Source organism: Plectropomus leopardus, chromosome 14, assembly GCF_008729295.1.
Source record: "Plectropomus leopardus isolate mb chromosome 14, YSFRI_Pleo_2.0, whole genome shotgun sequence".
Classification (NCBI taxonomy): Eukaryota; Metazoa; Chordata; class Actinopteri; order Perciformes; family Serranidae; genus Plectropomus; species Plectropomus leopardus.
The window spans coordinates 3,064,143-3,084,305 of record NC_056476.1 but is presented as its reverse complement, the minus strand read 5'-3'; the positions used below and the strand labels follow the sequence as shown (position 1 = coordinate 3,084,305).

At 40.0% G+C, this 20,163-nt stretch overlaps 1 protein-coding gene across 8 annotated transcripts in view; it reads right to left on the bottom strand.

The window, feature by feature from the left end:
- Positions 1–5,762: 5,762 nt before the first annotated feature.
- The window catches only part of fgfr3 (fibroblast growth factor receptor 3), a 92,762-nt gene continuing 78,361 nt past the window's right edge, over positions 5,763–20,163 (bottom strand). For 6 of the 8 annotated variants that reach the window (XM_042500597.1, XM_042500600.1, XM_042500596.1 and 3 more), the window contains exons 10-18: positions 17,281–17,429; positions 16,830–16,951; positions 15,833–15,943; positions 15,555–15,745; positions 13,807–13,929; positions 12,850–12,920; positions 9,728–9,865; positions 7,880–7,985; positions 5,763–6,753 (exon numbers count right to left, since the gene is read on the bottom strand). In XM_042500597.1, the coding sequence (XP_042356531.1) occupies positions 6,589–6,753; positions 7,880–7,985; positions 9,728–9,865; positions 12,850–12,920; positions 13,807–13,929; positions 15,555–15,745; positions 15,833–15,943; positions 16,830–16,951; positions 17,281–17,429 (1,176 nt within the window). In that variant the 3' untranslated portion in view covers positions 5,763–6,588. The remainder of the gene's footprint in view (positions 6,754–7,879; positions 7,986–9,727; positions 9,866–12,849; positions 12,921–13,806; positions 13,930–15,554; positions 15,746–15,832; positions 15,944–16,829; positions 16,952–17,280; positions 17,430–20,163) is intronic. The other 2 variants (XM_042500601.1, XM_042500598.1) reach the window with 1 other exon arrangement.

Here is a 20,163-nt window from a genome sequence, read left to right as displayed (position 1 = left end):
TACATTGCAACAAGCAAGCTATGAATTACAAAAAAAAAAAAATATCACATAATGCCAAATGGTTAGTTCCACCTTTCTATGTTAGAAACATGAATACAGAGGGAGGAAAATAAATTATGTGGGATTGAAAAAAAATCAAAGGACAAACATGATTTTGTCTTGCTATTGTTGTAAAAAAAAAACACCTGATGTAGAATGCAAAATAAACTGTATATGATTTCCTCTCCTTATAAAATAGCTCACACAGCTACATAAAACTCTACTCATGTACATCAGCAAAGCATATTTCAAACTATAAATTATCTGGCCTAACATTGTCAGGTTAGCGCTGCATGGTAAAATAAAAATGGGATGGAAAAATGTTTGAAAACTAACCACTCCAACCCAGAAAATAACGGAAAACAAACAAAAAACATGTATAGTTTGATATCTCTGGAGGGACAGGTGTGTATCTCTGACACCAGAGGACGCCGAGATAATGCGCCTCTCCTCCCAGTTTCATCTTTGATCCTGATTTTCTTTTTGTTGAGCAGAAAAGAGAATAAATAAGTCAGTCAGAGTGGAGACAACAGGTGGTTAAAGGCCGATGTGTGACTGTACATACAGTAAGAGTCCCTCCCTGCTGAGGCCGAGCTGTTTGTCATCCAATAAAGAAAGCACTCTTAAAAGCATGTGTTGTTTTTAACACGTCTGTCGAGGAACATATCCTAAGGCCAATACTTATATTTTTGCATTACTGCTGATGATACTTTTGCTGATACAAATCCTGTTTAATGTGAGAGTGGCATTCCCCAAGGATTTTGCATCTCCTTTAATAATAAAAATGCTTCTGAAACTTAATTTAGACTATTCTTAACTATGAAAATGCTTAACCAAAAACTCCAGATTCTTGTTTTTTTAATGTTTTTACGAAACATCATAATTCCAAGGAAACATTCATATATAATTATGAACACTTTTAAAATAAAATTGCATCCTTTGCCACTGCTGTACAACGACAATGTGTATCTTTCTTCAATTTTGCAGAGTATAAAAATTACATGAACAAAATGTAACGTCTAGCAGGAATCGTTGCTAATATTAGCATGCTAGCACTGATGGTTACAACAATACTAGTTGGTGGCACTCCGCTGTAACTAACGTATCCTATACCCCTTTTCCACCAGATTTAAAGCATGTATGCAGGTTTTTTGAACACGTAGAAAAAATAAGCGATAGACTGCTTTCCCATTGCCAGTAGAGTATTGTTATTTTCTTCATTTTTTTCTCTTCCTTTTCTTCTTTTAATTTTTTTTTTATTTACTTATTTTCAGGTTATTTTCCTCCTAATTTTTGGGCCAAGTTTTGGTAAGTTGCTCATTGCCACAGTAGTGACACAGTAGAGCAGTGTACACGGCTCTGCAGCAGACGGGTGAACCTTTCTGTGTGTGTGTTATTGTTTTGGTGTGTCATGTTTAACATCACTGATAGAGAAAGCAGCATGGAGGCCGGCGAAAATGTTACAGTGGTTGGGGATATCTACCTAGAAGCTTGCAGCTTTTTATTACTATTTCTTTACATTTTTAATAATTCATACTATTCACTAAAATGGAACTGAATCATCGAGGTCTCTTGTTTGCAATGTACCTACTGATTTACAGAAAAAGTATCAAGATCATGGTCCATGGTCATGAGTGTTTAGTGTGTTTTTTAAAGGTATGTGTTGTTTGTGTAATTGTGTGTCTAATTTGTGTATGAACTTCTTAAGTGGAGCTGCCTGAGGATACAAAATTAATTTCAGTCTAAATTGACAATAAAATTGTATCGCATCACATCGCATCTCATCGTATCACTTCCATACTGAAAAGAAAAACCCCGGTTATTCCTTGGCAAATTCTGGAGTTATAGCCAATGTCTTTTGCTATGATTTCTAAGCAGAATTATGTACGTCCCCTGCTGAAACTTCTGCTATAAAATATACTATATTTCCTTACACAAACAAATTTGGAAAATCTAAATTTAGGTATGACTTTAGAACACCCATTGGGTGATCTAAAATGCACGTCACAAAGTTGAACACAGATTTTTCTAAGCTCGTGAAAAGTTGACATTTTGGAGATAAATGATTTCATGCTACAGCGAGGAAATGTTTCAGCAGCTTGACAGATTGGTCTAATATGAAGCTTCATTAGTTCCAAAATGGAACAAAAACCCTGAAGGACAATCAATTAATTCAGTTCTTGGCCATTTCTGTTTGTCTATGCTAGATATACTGTTTTGGCACATGCAGTAATCCTTTACTTTTGTTGCCATAGACAACACGTTAAAAACAACACAACAACCTTTAAAAGAGATCTAACACAGAGACGGAGGCCGTCAGTATCAGATTAAAAAGCTCGACAGGGATGCAGAAAAAAAAGGCCAGGGAGGGCAAAACAAAACAAAAATAAAATAAAAGATAAACTAAGCCAGGAGCAAAGCCTGATGGGGGGCATCAGTAGCCTATCTAGTAAAATGACTACTCTACATCATCATCTTCATCATCTTCTGGCTCTTTAATGAAAAACAACACTGAAAAGCAGATAGCTATGAATAAAAATACTCTCACCATAGGGAAAGCTTTTACCCAGCATGGAAGAATAAATAAAACAAAACACTGTTTCATTAGATCCATCTGACCTTTACACAAGTGCCTTTTTGTCTGTCTTGTTCACTCAAGAGAATTAAAAAAAAAGGCTAATACTTACATAGCCTGCTTCTAGTGAGAACTGCTTCTTTTATTTTTATATATTTTTTGCAATTATACATTCAAAACGTGATCAGAATGAATCCTTTTTTGTTTGCTAAATTATTCCAGGCACTTCATAGATTCGGGCCAAAATTGTACAACAATAACTGGGTGTAACCTTTCACTTTACAAAGGCCTTGTTTGTGTGCATAAACCATTGAAAAAAAAAAACAACACAATTTCGTGCTAGAAAACACAATAATCTCCCAGTGTAGCAAAGAATTAAATACAGATTTTCACGCGTTTAAGTACTTTAAATATTGGGGAGGCATGTCATTAAGTACCGACACAGTATTGTTGGGTGATTACAATAAAAGTCTACAAAAATTCAGTTTCACACACTTGAATAAGGCCGTTGCACAGCAAAGTGTTTCCACCGTTTCCATTTAGCAGCGAGTGAATCGTGTTTCTGAACTCTTCAATTCCACTTGAATGTTCCCTTTTTTTGTGACTTTGCTAAAAACAGACTCTGTAAACATTTCAACCCTTACGCTTTTTTGGGGTCAGCTGGAGAGACGACTGCATAAAAAAAGGGGGAGATATCCATTTGGCAATCCCATGATCCTTCGCTGCACATGTAACCTCCGCCCACCTACATTCCACAGTGCAGTATTTGGTTCAGAGATCTGGAGACTCGGTGAAATAGACTTTTAAGACTAATTTGGCACTTTTTTTTCCGAAGTTGAGGTTTCGCCACAGACTTCAGAGTCCCCTCTAACAAACTGACACATATACTGTATAGTATTTGTTGCTGTGCGATCTGTAAATCACACAGCATGCCTTCATTTCAGTATTAATACTATAGAGCAGCGATAAAATCTCAAGCGTCTGGGCAGTTTTTTTTTCCTCAGTAACACTCAAGCACTAAAGGACATAACAGCTTTACAATTCTGCCTTCAAGCTGATGTTTTATCCATGAGTGTGCACACAGGTGCTGAGTGTCTTGCTCAAGGGCACTTTGACAACCGCACGCAGCTTTTTAGCATCGACCCTGTGACCTTTCTGTTACAATATAAGAGTTTGAAGCCTTCAGAGCAACCTTTAAAAAAAATCCACCTAAAAATGGTTTAACACTGTACAAATACTCTGGATTTCTGGGTCATTTTTGTCATTTGGTGAATTTCATAAATTCTTGTATTTAATGATAACAGTCAGAATGAAGGAGCGAGACCTTCTTTCTAGACTGGAGCCATTGACATTCAGCAATTAAGCATTGCTGTTAAAGAGGAACAGTTTCCGCACTTTCACCGGACTTACAATGTATTCTCATATAACAGTTCAAATAATATCTAACAATTTAGCAACCACAGAATTGGTGCTCCAAGATTTCGGAGAATCATGGATGGATGTCATTATGTTACCTACTTAACATTAAGTTACTTACTTCACCTACATTCAGACTTAACATTATGTAGGTTAGGTTTAAGAAAAACCTGGAAAAGTCATGAAATTTCCCAGTTTTATTTTCCAGGCCTGAAAAAATAATATAACTAACAAAAATCATTGAAAGTTTTGGAAAAGTCAGGGAATTGTGTTGTGTGTAATGAAATTTTCACAGTCCCACAACATAATGCACCTTAACAGAAAATGTATTTGCTGTAACTAATTATGTTTGAATAAACTGAAATGTTTGAAAAATGCCGGGTAAGTTGGGGCAAGACATTTTTGGTTTACTATCATGGGTCCTTGAAAAACCATGGAAAAGTTTTGTCCATAAAAATGTGTGGGAACACCGAACATGGTTTGGCGTTGTCATGTTTCCTTACTTAACACAGTGGGTGTTAGGTTTAGAAAAATAAACATAACTTAAAGATCATGTGGTTTCACACAGGACACAAACACCTGTTTCCAGGGGGAAGTCCTGTGCTGTTTGACCCACCCAAAAACCCAACCCACCTCCTTACACAGACTATCGCTCTCTGCTCTTCATTCTTTACTCCCGTCACATAACTGTAGCCTTTCAATACATGGGTTACATAAAAATTCTGGTGCATTACTTTTGTAATTATACATATGAACAGAGCATGGGGACAGCTTGATACCCAAAACCCCCTAAATGCATTGCAGCTAAACGCATAGTAAGTTTGGGTTTGCCAATGCAACGTCAAATTTTCTTTTTTTGTTTGTTTGGTCTACTGCTAACACAAGTTCTCTTGCATGCTTTAACATTTTTCCATATGCCACAAGTTCAAGTACGTTCTTTAAGAAAAAGAATTATTGGAAATGTAGTTAACCACTAAAATTCAGATTTTTTTGTACATTACAGACTGAACAGTGAAACCGTATGAGTGGGAGGATTTTTCAGACTGCTGAGGTTCTCTGAAGGCTTTTTATGATTCACAGCTAGTTCTTGTTGATGTTCATTTTGTCTTTAAGTACTTGAGTCATACTAAAAGGCCTCTCCGTAAATACCTTGAAGCGCTGCTATTTCTTGCCCAGCAAGAGTTAATCGTTGCTTTGATATTGCAAACGTCAACTTTTTCAAACCAGAATTGGAACTCAGCGGAAACATCCAGCGTCCCTTCAGCGGGAGCCTTCAGTTCACAAGTCCTCCTCTAGTGGTCGAATCACACTCGCTCTCAAAAATCATCTTCGCTTCTGTCATACATTCTCATTATTAAAAAAAAAAAAAACTGTAAACAAACAAACGAAAAAAAAGATGGATCAAAACCAGAGGAGTCTGTGAAAAATAACGTCGCAGTTCTGTTGTAAAATAAGTTACAAAAAAAAAAGAAATAAAAATCTTTGCGTACAGTACTAAAAACCTAAACTAAACCTTTCGAACTTAAGAACCACATGTTAAGTCTATAAATATCTTTACAAATATACACGTTAATTATTCAAATAAACCTTTTCTGTATCACTTTAAATGATTAAATGTTTTACACTTTCATGACAGTGTCTTCTAGATTGCAATGCTTCCATCCTAAAACAATACTTTAAAAAATGTAATTTTTTGTCTTTTAAGTACATGGCTGTGGACAGCAATATGATACATATTTGCATTTATATATTTACAATAAATCATTTTCTAGATACATAAAAAAAAAAAAAACAAAAAAAACCTCTGAACCTTATTGTACTAATTACTGAATGGCCCTGAAACTTCGCCTCACATCTGATGAGGAATTTGTTCCATGATTATCACAAAACTTGTTTTTCGGGATGCTAAAACGGGACGATGGCGTACAAATTTGTGTGAAAACACATTTAAATGCTGTAATCCTCTCTGCTGTTGAACGTCCTCTGTCAAAGAAAAGTTATCGAGTGTCTTCGGAAGAACGAGTCCCATCATCGAGTTGATTCTGGCTTTGCTGGTATCTTTTCTCCTAAAGATCACAATCGTGATCTGAGGCCTCCGTGCAGACGAGAGGATAAAAATCTGAGGTCCTCGCCTACTGGATCGCCAACCAGTCACTGACCAATGCCCTTCATGCCCTCCTATTTTATCCTTTTTGTCTTTTTTTTCAGTTTCAGGAGGGTTTTTTTTTTTTTAATCCCAGTAGGCACGGAATGGTTTCACCCCACAGATTGTCCGTAACAAAAGACTGGCCCGAGTACAAAAATATAATTTCATTTCTGAAAAGAAGAACACAAACATGGTTCAACGGCAAAAAATAATCCTTCAATGTTTCAAGAGTCTCTTGGGGGAGGAGGAAAACTCAAAGAGGATTTCGACCAAGAGTTTAAGACGAAGCGCTGTGGAAGTATTGCATGCTGAGTTTTCATTTCCATATCTTGAGGAGTCACTGAGAGGTGTTTGTTAACCGCAAACTGTGGGAGGAGGTTAAAGTCCGACCCGCCTCCCCCCAGCTCAGGTTTTATGTCCTAATCACCCCGTTACTGGGGAGCTGTTTGGGAAGACAGGGCTCGTCGGGCAGCGGGTCGTGGGCGAACACCGAGTCGTCTCCTGACGAGCAGGTGCTGTTAGAGTCCTGACAGGTGGGCGAGTACTGCTCGAAGGGCACCGCCAGGTCCAGGTACTCCTGTCAGAGGAGAGGTCAAAGGTTACACCGGGGTGTCACAGTCACATCCTTTCTGTGGTTACATGAATAAGTGACGAATTATATATTTTTACTGCAATGTAACAAAATCATTAATATCTTAGTGAGTTCAACAGAACATGTTTAAAAAAGACTTTAACCCTATTTTATTTTGTGCTTTTTTTCCGACATATTTCGCAGATTTATTTGATGTTGTCTAGATTGTTTTATCTCAGCTGCTTGATGACAAGCTGATCATTTAACCCTTTGAAACCTGAATCTTGATTTCTTTCAAAAACATGGAAAAGTGACTCAGCGGTTTTCAGTCTCCAGACTTGGGTGCTTCTCATTGCTATATTTCCAGTGACTTTTCAGCTCCAAATGTGAATGTTTTTTCAAGACCCATCATTTTTAGGAAACTGTCATTCAAACCCTTTTTTCAGGGACAAGTGTGGATGTATTTTTGGGACTCATCGCTGTTTTATTTGCAGGAATAGTGCTTTTCCAGCGAGCATTATGCAACTGAATGCACGTAGTTTAAGCCAAAATATGATCTTTTTCTAACCATAAACAAGTGTTTTTTGTGTCTTTACATAAACACACATTATCCACAGTGCTTTTGAAATGTTAATATATCCCCTACACTAGTGTTTCCCAAACATCCCCTTGAGTCCACTTGCCCTGCTGGTTTAAATCTGCTGCAACACAGCTGAATTCAACAATCATCAAGCAGCTTCAGGAGCTCGTAACGAGTTGATCATTTGACTCAGCTGTGCTGCAGCAGGGAGAGGTCTAAACATGCAGGACAGGTGGTGCTCTGGGAGAGGTGTGGGAAACACTGCCTAATAACGTACAAATGTAATGTATTCGTGATCTGCAGAAATGTAAAACTTGCTTGACTATAACATTTGCCAATACATAAACTGTAAAATAAATAAATAAATAAATAAACAACTGAACATTTTAAAGACACAGAGAACACGTAAAAGCACATTTCTCTGTTAGCTTTTGGGTCATGGTGGCTAAATGAAAAGTTGCGATGGTCCAAGGTGAAACTAAAGGCAGCGTTTTGTGTTTTTCCTGGTGTTTCCCTGTTCTGAGTGGGCAGCAGCTGTGCGGAGAGACTTACATCAGTGGAGGTCATCGATAAAACCCGGTCGTGATCTTCGACCAGCTGTCTGAAGGTCGGCCGCTGCGACGGCACCGCGTGCCAGCACTCCCTCATGATCATGTACCTGAAACACCACATCAAAAGTTTAGTTTCTCTGCATCTCATCCATTAAAATGAAATATAAACCTACAATAAGTACTCTCAGATCTGAGATGGACTGTTTCCAGGGGTTCCTATTGGTCTACTTGATGTGCAGCTGGATGGAGTTGGTCTGTAATTAAGGTTAAAGCAAAGCAAAGGCTCATCACTTTTGGTTTTTACCAGTTTTCACTTTTATTTGTTGTGATTCCAGCTGCAAAAAGACACTGTTCACCACACAGAGGAACTCTTTATGACAAGCACAGACGACAAAACCCAAATGAGCTGCTAAACCTGCTCTATGATCAATAGATCTCTCTGAGTAACTGATGGAAAATGTAATGAATGGATAAACTCCAGTCTTGGATAACTGATCTTGAAAACCAGATTTTCAATGCTAAAAACAAAATGCTGATGAACTTAGCCTAAATTCAATACAATTAAACCTGGAAACAAAACACATAAAATTATCTAAATGAAGACGCTTAGATAATGTCCTTTATATTTTGGCGTATGCAGAGGTTTTTGCAGCCAGTTTCTATGTGTGACCTTAAATTCTGGTGAAAATATATAAACTAAAAATGCATTTTAAGCCTGGCCACCAATATGTTCTATTCCTGTGTTGTATATGGCCTTAATTTAACCACATTACCTCTTTTTACACAGCTCCTAGGCATCATGACCTGGGAGCTGGAGGTTAAGAAAGCTTTCACATTGGCACAATCCTAACACATACCAAAGTGGGCTAACCCCGACTTTAGCCTCAAGCTTACTAACTCTGCTCCGGAGCACGGTTAGCCTCAAGTTTGCAGGGTTATCCCCTGAAATTTAAATAAACACAGGACAAAAAGCTGCCACTGTGAAATGGAGCGAACTTATAACATGTTTTTGTTGTACAATCACACCATTTTTTGCCATGTGAATTGTATGCGCATGCTTTATGTCTTGATTTCAGTCATCAAGGATTTTGTGGGCTCTTTTTGAAGCCTGAAATGCCTGATTTCACAGCATCTTTTGTTTTTCTAAAGAAATTCCGATGCTATGCTTTTTGCAATGAAATTGCAGGGGCAAAGAAAATTGCAAAAATAGTTGTGATACTGTCTTTGATTCAGAGCCTAATATTATGAGCAGCCATTGTTTTGCACCGCTGATTGCGGAGGATCAGCAGTTTCTGCCGTTCAATGCAGCACTGAAGTACCGTCTCCTTCAGCCGCTCACAGTCGCAGCATTCTCACACCAATACCAAAACTCTCGACTCTGTAATTAAAGTCTTTGATAAATGTAGCTGGCTAACTTAAAAAAACAATCTGTACAGAAAAGACTTGAAGGTAAAACAATAGACGTCTTTTTTCAGTCTTTCCTTTCTCCACAGTTCTTGTTTTTTTTTTTTTTATTTAATATTTCAGCACCACTCTTACATAAAACCCTGATAACATTTTAACATTGCAGCTTAGATTAGTCAAGGGTCACTCTAAAATGTAAACATTAATCAGGTGACATATTTTAAATGGTAAAAGTAACATTATGTAATCATTTTAAAAACATTTTTACTAAAAATAAGGCCTTTTATCACTTTTTAAAAATTGTGTCAAATTACAAAACCCAAAGTCCTGGCTACAGGACTTTCTTTCTATATTTTCCACTCCAGGTCAGGTTTATCTGCACTGAGCTGCCTCCTGCTGTAACCGCAGATATTATAAACTAACTGTGATTTAAAAAAGCACCTACAGTTCATGGGTGCAGTTGGCAGGTTTGTCCATTCGATGTCCCTCCTTCAGCAGCTTAAAGAGTTCTTCTACTGGGATCCCTGGGTACGGCGAGCCTCCCAGGGTGAAGATCTCCCACAACAACACCCCATAAGACCACCTGAACACACACACACACAATACAGATTAGAGGTCGAACTGTATTCATGGCCTGAAGCGATCAAAGAGCCGCGTGTTCCCCAGATAACCCATTGAATCTGGTTTGGGCAAATATTGATCTTCAATAATGTTTACTGCACTGAGTTTAAGAATCAATTTGACATTCTTATTGTCTGGGACAGTCAGTCAATATTTGTAAAAATAAACAACTTGTGCCTCAAGCCGGAGAAGAGACAAGTGAAGACTCAAAGTCACTAGAAAGAAATGAAAGACAGATTGTGCAAGTCCATTTCTCATTGGATCATACTGAGGAGACTCATTTGTAAAATGGGTCATAATGTATAGTTTCGCAGTCAAAAACAGTTTGTTTCCTAAAACAGTTGTATACTGTAGTTTATAGTACACGTTAGTCAGGAAGAAATGGTGCATTTGTTTGGAAATCCACAATGCCTCTGTGAAATCATGGACTATCACCTCCCAGGAAACCCTCATAAGTGGCCACTTCCACGTATAAGCGGTTCGCATTTCCGTTATCGCTCCATAATACGCCTACGTCTCCTTCGATTGGAAATAATGACGGATAGTGCGGTGTCTACAACAGAAATAAAACTGCTAATGTTTTAAACATCCATCACCGTGCTTCTTGGAGTGTTATCACGAAAGGAGAAGTCACTTAACATCACTCGCTGGAAACGCAGTCAACTGCTCTTTATTGACATTTAGAAAATATCGCTTAAGTTTTATGCAAATCTGTAATGGAAACCTGCCTACTGTCAACATCCTCTGAAACTGGGCCAGTAAGAGCTGCAGTCTGGTGCAAAGAAATAAAAATATGCCTCTTTGTTTTAAATCCATTAGTCTCCACTGTGAAACTTTTAATAAAGCACCACAGTGGCATTTAACCGAGGCTGAACATTGATTCGGCAGTGCAAGCTCAATAGGATTAAGCATGCAGAATAAAAGATATTTCATTATCTTCACATTGTTTAGACAGCTCTGTTTTGTTAACAAGCTGAAAATGTGGAATAAATCTTCTGACACACGATGTTTCTTGAGTACCACACTGTTTCCAAAAATCACTATTACACTGTATCTACAGTTACAGAGCAGCTGCTGCCAGATCCAGAATCTGCTGCACCTCTAACCCGAGCCATCCTCTCTTTCTTTCTGTCTGCAGCTCCAGTGAACTGCTGCATTATTCCTAAATGGCGAAAAAACGAGGGACGGTAATCAGATAATGGCGGTCTATTAACCCAGTGTACTATTGTTCGGCCGTTTCGTCCAGTGAATCTGAATCAGGCCCCCCCCCTCCCTCTGCGGGCGCTCAGCGGGGCTTAATCTAATTATCCACACTCCGGTCCAGAGGGTGAAAAACAGCCGCTACTGGCCGAGCCGGCGAGCCCTCCGTCCAAACACACAGAGTGAAAGAGAGACATCAATATTCAGAGGTAGAACACGGGAAACAGAAAAACCACCCAGACAACTGAGCTCTTACTAACTCATTGTTATTTTTGTGTTTTGGACAACAAATCAGGTCTTTAGGGTCAGGGCCCATTCAGGACCATCTCAGGGACAACCGCAGGTATCAGCTGCAGACTTGAGCTGTTTATATTCACTGTTAGTTGTCCGAGATGAATTTCCATAATCAGTTAGGCAGCAATAATAAAGTGAAACTGTTGATAATAAAATCCACCCCCCTCCAAGACACTGACAGTGGGAAGAATTAAAAGTAATCTATCTGCATGAAATACCCTCGCATCTGAATTTATAAAAGGCTAACTTAGGTCTTAATTATTGGGAGAAACTGCCGCTTGGAGTCACGAGGAGATGATGCAAACAGTGTTTTTCTGCACAAAAAATGTGCAACGACTCTGTAAAATTCCCCCAAAATATGGCTCAGCGCATGTTCACACAGTCAGCTCTGCTTTCAGAGCTGTAAACGTCTGGAAAGCTGCTTTAGCTGTGATGCCAATTGTGCCGTTTGAGCTTCTGCACGCAAAACTTTCCTTACATCCAGTGTTTTTCTCACTGTTTGCTTGTGTGGAAAAATAGTTTTAATGTGTTTTAATTGTTCTCTGTCTGTTTCGGCGTAACATATTTCAGTAAAAACCATCACGGGTCAAAAGCCAGGGCCCCCCGGGGGTGTGTGAGAGTAAACTGGCTGCGGAGCGACTACTGTATAAAGGGAGGAGGAGGTTTGGCGGGAGGATCGACTCTGTAATCCAGACCTGCTGAAATAACAGAGCAGGCTGATTCTCCTCTCGGCTTGTTCCCAGTCTGGTGTAATCACACGGCGAGCCAGTGTTGACAGGGGCCCGTGTTTGGCTTGGATGGCTGTGCTGGGGACACAGCGTCTGGCTGCATCGGGGGGACGGAGAGCAGTTTAGGGGGTGTCAGCTACCGCAACACAGATTGACTTTGTGACCTCCCCTCCTGAACTCGCCTTTCTGCTTCTGATCGCAGCCACACAGGAGCAATCAGAGGTCGAGAAGGTGTTTGCGGCGCCCCAATTCCTTTGAATTGTTGTGGAAAAACACCCCGAGGGAACTCGTTGAGTTAAATCCACTGACCCTTTTATCGCCGTCTGTTCTGGGGCAGATTGGGTTTATAAAACGCGATAAATCCACTGGACCTCTTATCTCCTTCTGTTCTTGGATTTACGCTGACAAAACAACAGTAAGTTGTCAAGGCTCGTTGTGTTTCTGTCTCGCTCTCATGTCGCGTTGGGAGATTAAAGAACAAACGCAGCGAGGAATGCAGAGCCGCCGATACACAAGAAGCTCAGGATTACCCAGTTAGTGCAGATGACAGTGAGCGGGAGATATTTGGTAAGGGAACGCTACGATTCCATATTCACACGCACAGAGTCGGCGTTTGATGCTAACACGCTCAGTCACGATATTTCAACACCCGGATTCCTCCGGTGTGCAGCGGCTCCACATGAGTGGGCATCTGGCATGTGACCGTTGGTTTGTGCAAACTCACACGTCGCTCTGGTGCGTGTAGACCCGGTCGAACAGAGCCTCCGGAGCCATCCATTTCACGGGCAGACGACCCTGCAACAATAAAAGGGACAACAGAACCGCTCGGTCAGCAGAACCATTCTGTACAGAGCAAAAACATGGACCCAAATACACAGAGTCCAGCCTCGTCCTGCCGTGACTGTCCCGACACCTTGAACTTCAGCTAACCTGGCTTATCTGAAGAATCTCAACAACATGAATTCACCAGAGTATAGAGCTGTGATACTCAACTGACAGCAAATCTAGCGTCCAATAGGGTGCCGAGTGCCCCCCCCCCCACCATTTTCAAATTCACAATAAAAAGTACAGTGATTCATACTGGGAATTTTTTATGCACTTTTAGCATACATCTGGTGCCAGAGTGCATAAAACGGCATCAAAATAGAGCTTGTGCCAGTGGAGGATCCCCCACACCCACAGACAGAAGTCCTAGCTAAACCACTAATATCCTGAAATCCAAGAAACATCCTAAAATCCTAGAAATGTCTTAAAATTCTACAAACGTCTAAATCTGAGCAATGTCCTAAAATCATAGAAACGTCTTAAAATCCTAGAAATGTCATAAGATCCTAGAAACATGTAAGCGGCTGCTGATTCTGGCTGTTGACATTTTGCAAAATTGGCCCCCAAGCAAGGCAATTTGAGTATCTCTGCTCTACCTGAATTAAAAGTTTTCCTTTCGTTTTCTTGAGTTTAAAAATCCTCTAAAAGCCTTCATGGTTATAAAATCTTCACAAATTATTAAATCACATAATCTCAGTTACAAACTAAAGTTCCAACTTTCCTTTTAAGAGCTGCAGATTATTTATTCCTGGGCGCAGTGGCCCTCAGCTCACAGTACCTTTTTCTGTTTTCAGGTTAAAGCCTAAAAGGATGAATCAATACTACTTCTCCGACAAGCTGATGGAATGAGACTCACGTTCGTGGTCTTTTTGTAGTAGTCTATATTGTGCACATCTCTGGCGAGGCCGAAGTCGGCGATCTTCATAACGTTGTCCTCTGTCACAAGGACGTTTCTGGCTGCCAAGTCTCTGTGGATACACTGAGGGGAGAAGTACAAATGTTTCAGAACAACAAATTGAACAAACACACAGACACACACACACACACACACACACACACATTTGCGCATCGATGCACTTGAGGCTGAAAACTTTCATTTACCTTTGTCTGACTATATCACCTCCAACATTAATCCTTGAAACTTATTCCAAACTATTAAATAAAATTCAAATTGATAGAAACCTAATCACAATGGGGTTATTTTTTATTTCGCAAAGATCATTACTGTGGTTATAACTTTTAGGTGTTTATAATACACTAATCCTTACATTTTAAATCATCTAACCCAGGCCAGAGTCCTGCACAGGTCGGATTTTCAAGACTGGCTTCCAATCCGGCACCACGACGACATGCAATACCGCAACCGCCCGGCCAACTGCACATTCGACCAATTAGTTCCGCAAACTGACCCAACCCGTTGACACAAGACCCAAAACCGCAAATCCTATAATAACCATGTCCTGTTTAAGTAATTCAGTTAGGCAGCATGTTGAAAGTGAACATTTTAGGACATTTCATACATGTGAAAACAAGATTTTATACTTAAAAATTAAGGTAAGGTTAAGGTAAAGTAATTCGGGAAATGCAATTTAAATGGATATTTTTCATTTATTCTCATAATGTTGAGCAGCACATTTCAACAGTAAACCTGTTAGCAATACACGTGATCCAGGAGGATCATATTCCAGCTGGTGCAAGAGACGAAGTCGACACAGCCAGATGATTGAAATGTTGAAATGTTAGAATAAATGAACTACTTTTCAAAATAATATATATTAAGCATCCAACACCTGCGATCTGACCCATTTGTTCTTTTTTCAAGACAAAATATCACCTGTGAATTCCCTTTTTGCTGGTCACTTGCCAGGTAAGACTCTGAACCAGTCCTGATTCTAATCCTACCCAAAAAAAACCTTCAAATAACCGCAAAAGTTAACGTGTGACTTAATATGTGACTAGAGCTGCAAAGATATAAATAAATCAAAAAACAACATATCACTGAATATTTTGATGATCGATGAATTGTTTCAATCATTTTTCAAGCAAAAATGCCAAACTTTTGTGATAAACTGTTCTTTTCTTTGTCATTTATTTATGATAGTAGGTGGAGGGTCTTTGGCTTTTGGACTGTCGGCTGGACAGAGGAAGCTAACTGAGCACTGGACAATCAGCATTTTTTTAACCTTTTTTTCTCACATTTTGTAGACTAAACAATTCATCATGAATATAATCAGCAGATTAATCAACAAAGAAAAAAATATTGCCATGTAGATCACATTAGGATTGTAAGATTTAGAAAAAAACATTAAAAAAAATGTTTTTACAACATATAACTTTGTTGTTACCATGTTTGTCAGCCTTATCCAACACGTAAAAACATATCTGATTTCCTCATTTTGTTAGAAAATTTAGAAAGTTTGTCAAAGCATCCTTAATTTTGGAAAAATTTCCTTGTGTTTTTATGTCCTTGGGATTAATAATTATGCTAAAGCCTTGAAGACATCTTCTCCACAACATGCATTCCTCCACACACAGAGGCTCAGCTCAGAGAAACAACATTTGCATATCAGCATCAGTGACATGCAAAGCATCATGGCGGCTGACCTTCTGCGAGGCAAGGTACTCCATGCCTCGGGCCACCTGATAGGCGCAGGACACCAGATCTTTGAAGGTGAGCTGCTCGTCTGGGATTTTGCAGGTGTCGAAGGAGTAGTCCATGCCCGGTGGCCGCCGCGCCCGCAGGTACTCCCTCAGGTTGCCTTTGGAGGCGTATTCCACCAGGACGTACAGAGGACCTGCGTGCAGCACAGAGCACAGGGTCACTTTCAGGACACAGTTAATTATTGGGTTATTATCCTCCTCTGTAGTGCACCAGGTCTCACCGTCCTGCGTGCACGCTCCCAGCAGGTTGATAATGTTTTTGTGTTTCCCGATCATCTTCATCATCTCCATCTCTGACACCAGGTCGGATAAATCTTTATCTGTGGCGTCATCTGAGACAAACAAAAGAGAATGAAGCAAATTGTGTAAATATCTAGTGACAAAAACACAGTATGAGGGGAAGACTTGAGACCAGACAAACCAAATTATTACGTGTATGGAGAATGCAGAGGCAAAGACACAATTCTGATGATTTCTTTCACTCCAGAACGCAACACCATCGCTGTCACTATCAAGGTCGTGTACAACTGTGATACTCAACTAACAGCCCACGGGCCAAATGTGGCCCCCCCCAACCATTTTTTCATTCACATTAAAAATAAAGTGATTCACACTGGGAATTGTTTTTGTAATTTTAGTATTTATATTGTGCCAGAGTGCATAAACAGCATAAAAATAGAGCTTGTTTATTAAAAAGTGCCTGTAGAGGGTCCCCCCACCCCCTGAAATGTCCTAATATCCAATTAATGTCCTAAATTTTAAAAATGTCCTAAAATCCTAAAAATGTCTTAGAACTCTAGAAATGTCCTAAAATCTTAGAAATGTTCTCAAATCTGAGGAATGTCTTCAAATCCTGGAATGGAAAAAAAATAGAATCTTAAAACTGTCCTAAAGTCCTAGAAACGTCGAAAACTCAAATAAATGTCCTGAAATCCTAGAAACATTGTAAAACCCTAGAAAATGCCCTTAAATCCTTAAAATGTCCTAGAACCCTAAAAATGTCTTAAAATCCCAGAAACGTCCTAAAGTGTGAGAAATGTCCCAAAATCCTAAAATCCTGGAATTGTTGTAAAATTGTAGAAACGTCGTAAAATTAGTGAAATGTCCCAAAATCCTAGGAACATGGCTGCTGGGACTGGCCCCTGGCCTCCTGTCATTTTGCAAAAGTGCCCCCAAGCAAAGCAAACTGAGTATCCCCGCTGTACGACAATCACTCACCTTTCAGCATTTTCACAGCAACAGTGAGCGGCTTGTTGGGTTTCTCCTTGTCGATGCCGATGGCTTCGGCCATCACCACCTGACCGAAGCAGCCCTCGCCCAGAGGTTTACCCAGAGTCAGCCTGCAACACAAGCAAGACAGAGTTTGAATTTTTGCTCCTGGCAATGTTGAGGGCCATTTTAAAAAATCAGTCTCTACAGTTTTGAATGATTTGATTGCCAAGTACAATAAGCGTGGAGGAAAGTGTCGCTGTGACCTTGATGAATTGACGGCTCATGTTTTCACAGCACATAACGTTACAAGGACAGCAGCACAGGATCTGTCAACTCTGAAATATGTTTCCTGACAACGCCAAAAAAAATCCAAAGCACATCATGTTTTTTTCTTTCTGACAGGCGTTTAGAGAGCAGCGATGGATGAAGAAGAGTGGAGGTTTTTTTTTTTTCCTACCGTGTTCGAGGAAACTCCCATTTGGGGTCGGAGGGCAGCTCCAGCTCCGAGACGTTGGCCAGCATGGGTCCATCGCTGGACGACAGGCGGGCGATCCTGACCAACGGAGTGTTGGAGTTCATGGAGGAGTTGGAATCCAAGGACACCTGCTTGGGTGCAAAAACAAACTGTTATAGACTCTGAAAAGGACGAGGTGATGAGTGTTTAAACAAAGAGACAGAGGGAAGAGAGGAAGCTCGACAAACCAACAAAACAAAGATTACTTCAACACAGCTTCTAACCCTCAGGGCTTTTCCACTGTCTCTTTTGGCCGCTCTGAGTCAAACCATGCCACACCAATTTGTGTCTCCATTGTCAGTTAAAAAGTGCAGAGTTGTGCCACACTGTACCAAGATGGACCATCATCTCCAGAGTTTGGCCGAAAGCAAGGGAATCAGAGAAAAAGATGTTTTCAAATGTCTGTGTTTTTTCAGCTGTCAGTACTTTAGCAGCTTCTAACTGAATCTTTGTAGTTTAGTTTCTGCTTTATTTTACTGTTTCATGTTCATTTTTTATACGAGTTTGTTAAGGTACTGCTGATGAAAACTCAACTTATGCTGTTTCACAATTAAAGCTTTATAACAACAAAATTACTTTTAACTTTTAATTGTGAAAAAATTATCAGGAATTAAATGTGTTTATTACTGAATTACTTTGTTTGCTTTTCTTCAGTATCAACAAGTCTAATGATATCCCAGTCAAAAAATGAAAAGAGCTAAAGTGCCATTTGGAAGTATTTTGCATACGAGGCAAACAACCATGGAAAGTTTAAAGATATCAATAAGCCTGTATGCAAACAGCTGTAATAAGTGGTGGTGACGAAGTCAAGTAGCAACTTTGCAAAGCAGCTGAAGGACCGACACCCGGTCTTTATGAGGAATTTCAAGAGGTAAGAAAAGCTAAAATTTTAACATTATTGAAGTATTAAACATTTGTCATGCTATATTCATCTCATGCCATTACTGGACTAATTTTTTACTTGTTAGTCTAATTTTAAAAGTTTCAATAACTCAGTGTTGGAAAATTAAGATGACACATTTTTAAAAAAATAATTTAACTTCATTAGTTTTTAAAAATAACATTTAAAGACTGCGTCAATGATTAAATCGCTTCAAGACGGGATGTTTTTCGGCAGACTGCAAACATCACATCTCTGGACCGATGTCGGAGTTCTCTCAGCAGTTTCTCTGAAAAACTGCCGGACTTCTGACACTAGCAGTGACTTTTACAAACAGCCGGCTTGTGGCTGTGCACAGGAGGAGGCAGGCGGTAACAAAGACGAATGAAGGAGGGAGCAGAGGTGGGCGAGCGCATGGTGAGGTGGGATGGACGTCTCTATCCATCAGCGGGCTCCATTTCCAGACTGGCGGTCCTGCCGCCGAGCCCGCGGGCTCGACATCCTCCTACCATTTATCTGACTGCCGAGGGGGAGCTGATGGCTCCGGCCCCGTTTTTGATGAATCTGTTTGTGTCAGCCGCCTCGGCCCCTTCAGGTGGGGTCCTCAAACAAACATGTCCACTTAACAGACATCCCTCCTAAACTTCTCCACTGGAGGAAAATGAGAAAAATACTGTGAAAAAAAACAAAAAAACCCCGACCACAATTTCAGAGGCATGAAAAGTAATATCTGATAGAACATGCCAGGGGGTTTATGGGAGATTTACTCAGAGTTATGAAAAAGAAAGGAGAGAACCAGGAGATTAGCTTTATAAAAACGAAGCAAAGATTACAGAAAAATGCAATAAGATCTCTCCCTGCACTACCTTATAAGAGCATGAAGGTAGCAGAATAAAAAAAGATTTAGAGGCTTCAATTAGGGCTTCTTTCAAAAGACGAGGTTTCTCCCTGATATAACCCAACAAGGCTGCTTTTATGTAACAAGGCCTAATTACAAAAATACATCATTGTACAACCTTTCCAGCTAAATCCAGACATTGGTTTTAAAAGACGTGTTTGTTTTCCAAGAACTGAATTATGACTGTCAAGCAATAGTTTTCCTCTCTAAAAATGCATCTTTTTGCATTTTGAGCAGCACAAGCCTTCAATTATGAAGCTGGAAAGCTGGAGCTCGCACAGAACAACCACACGGCGGCTGCGGGAGTCCAGCAGGGTGGGGCAGCCAGACGGATAAACTCATCTGCATTTGCACTGATCTTTGCATCCACAGTGTGATCACAACATGGATTCGGGATCAGAGTTACTGCAAGAAATGAACAGAATGAGAACCACACTGCACTGCCCGAAGACGACATAAGACAGAGTGATAATAAGACACGAAATAGAAGCTTGGGAGCTCAAATAGAGGTCTTTTGATGAGAGTAAAGCCGAGTGAATAGAGGAGGACACAAAGGTGAGGGTGTTTCAATTAGTGTGGAGGGGGAAAGCCTGCTAAAGGAACTCTGGCCTAACCTGCAGAAAGCTTTGCTCCCTTCTCGGACATGTTTGATTCTGTTTGGACTCCGACTCGTCCCGGTTGAACCACTGATGGATTTTTTCCTCCCTGTCTAAAGAGCATGACCTCCCTCAACAATCTCGTTACAAACATCATTCCTACCACTTAAACTATAACTCAAACCATGAGTTTAATTGATTTCTTTATCTGGAAACACACCTTTAAAAGGGCAGGTCACCACAAAATCAATATATTTTCCTCTTACCTGTCATCCTATTTTTCATTCTAGATAGTTTATGTGTGAGTTGCAAAGTGTTGGCGATATCAGCCGTTGAGATGTCTGTTTTCTTTGCCATGTGCCATGGAACTAGATGGCACATGGTATATGCTGCTCAAAACAGCAAAAAAGTACACCTGAAAAACTCAGCAGCAATGCCTCTGTTCAGATTTT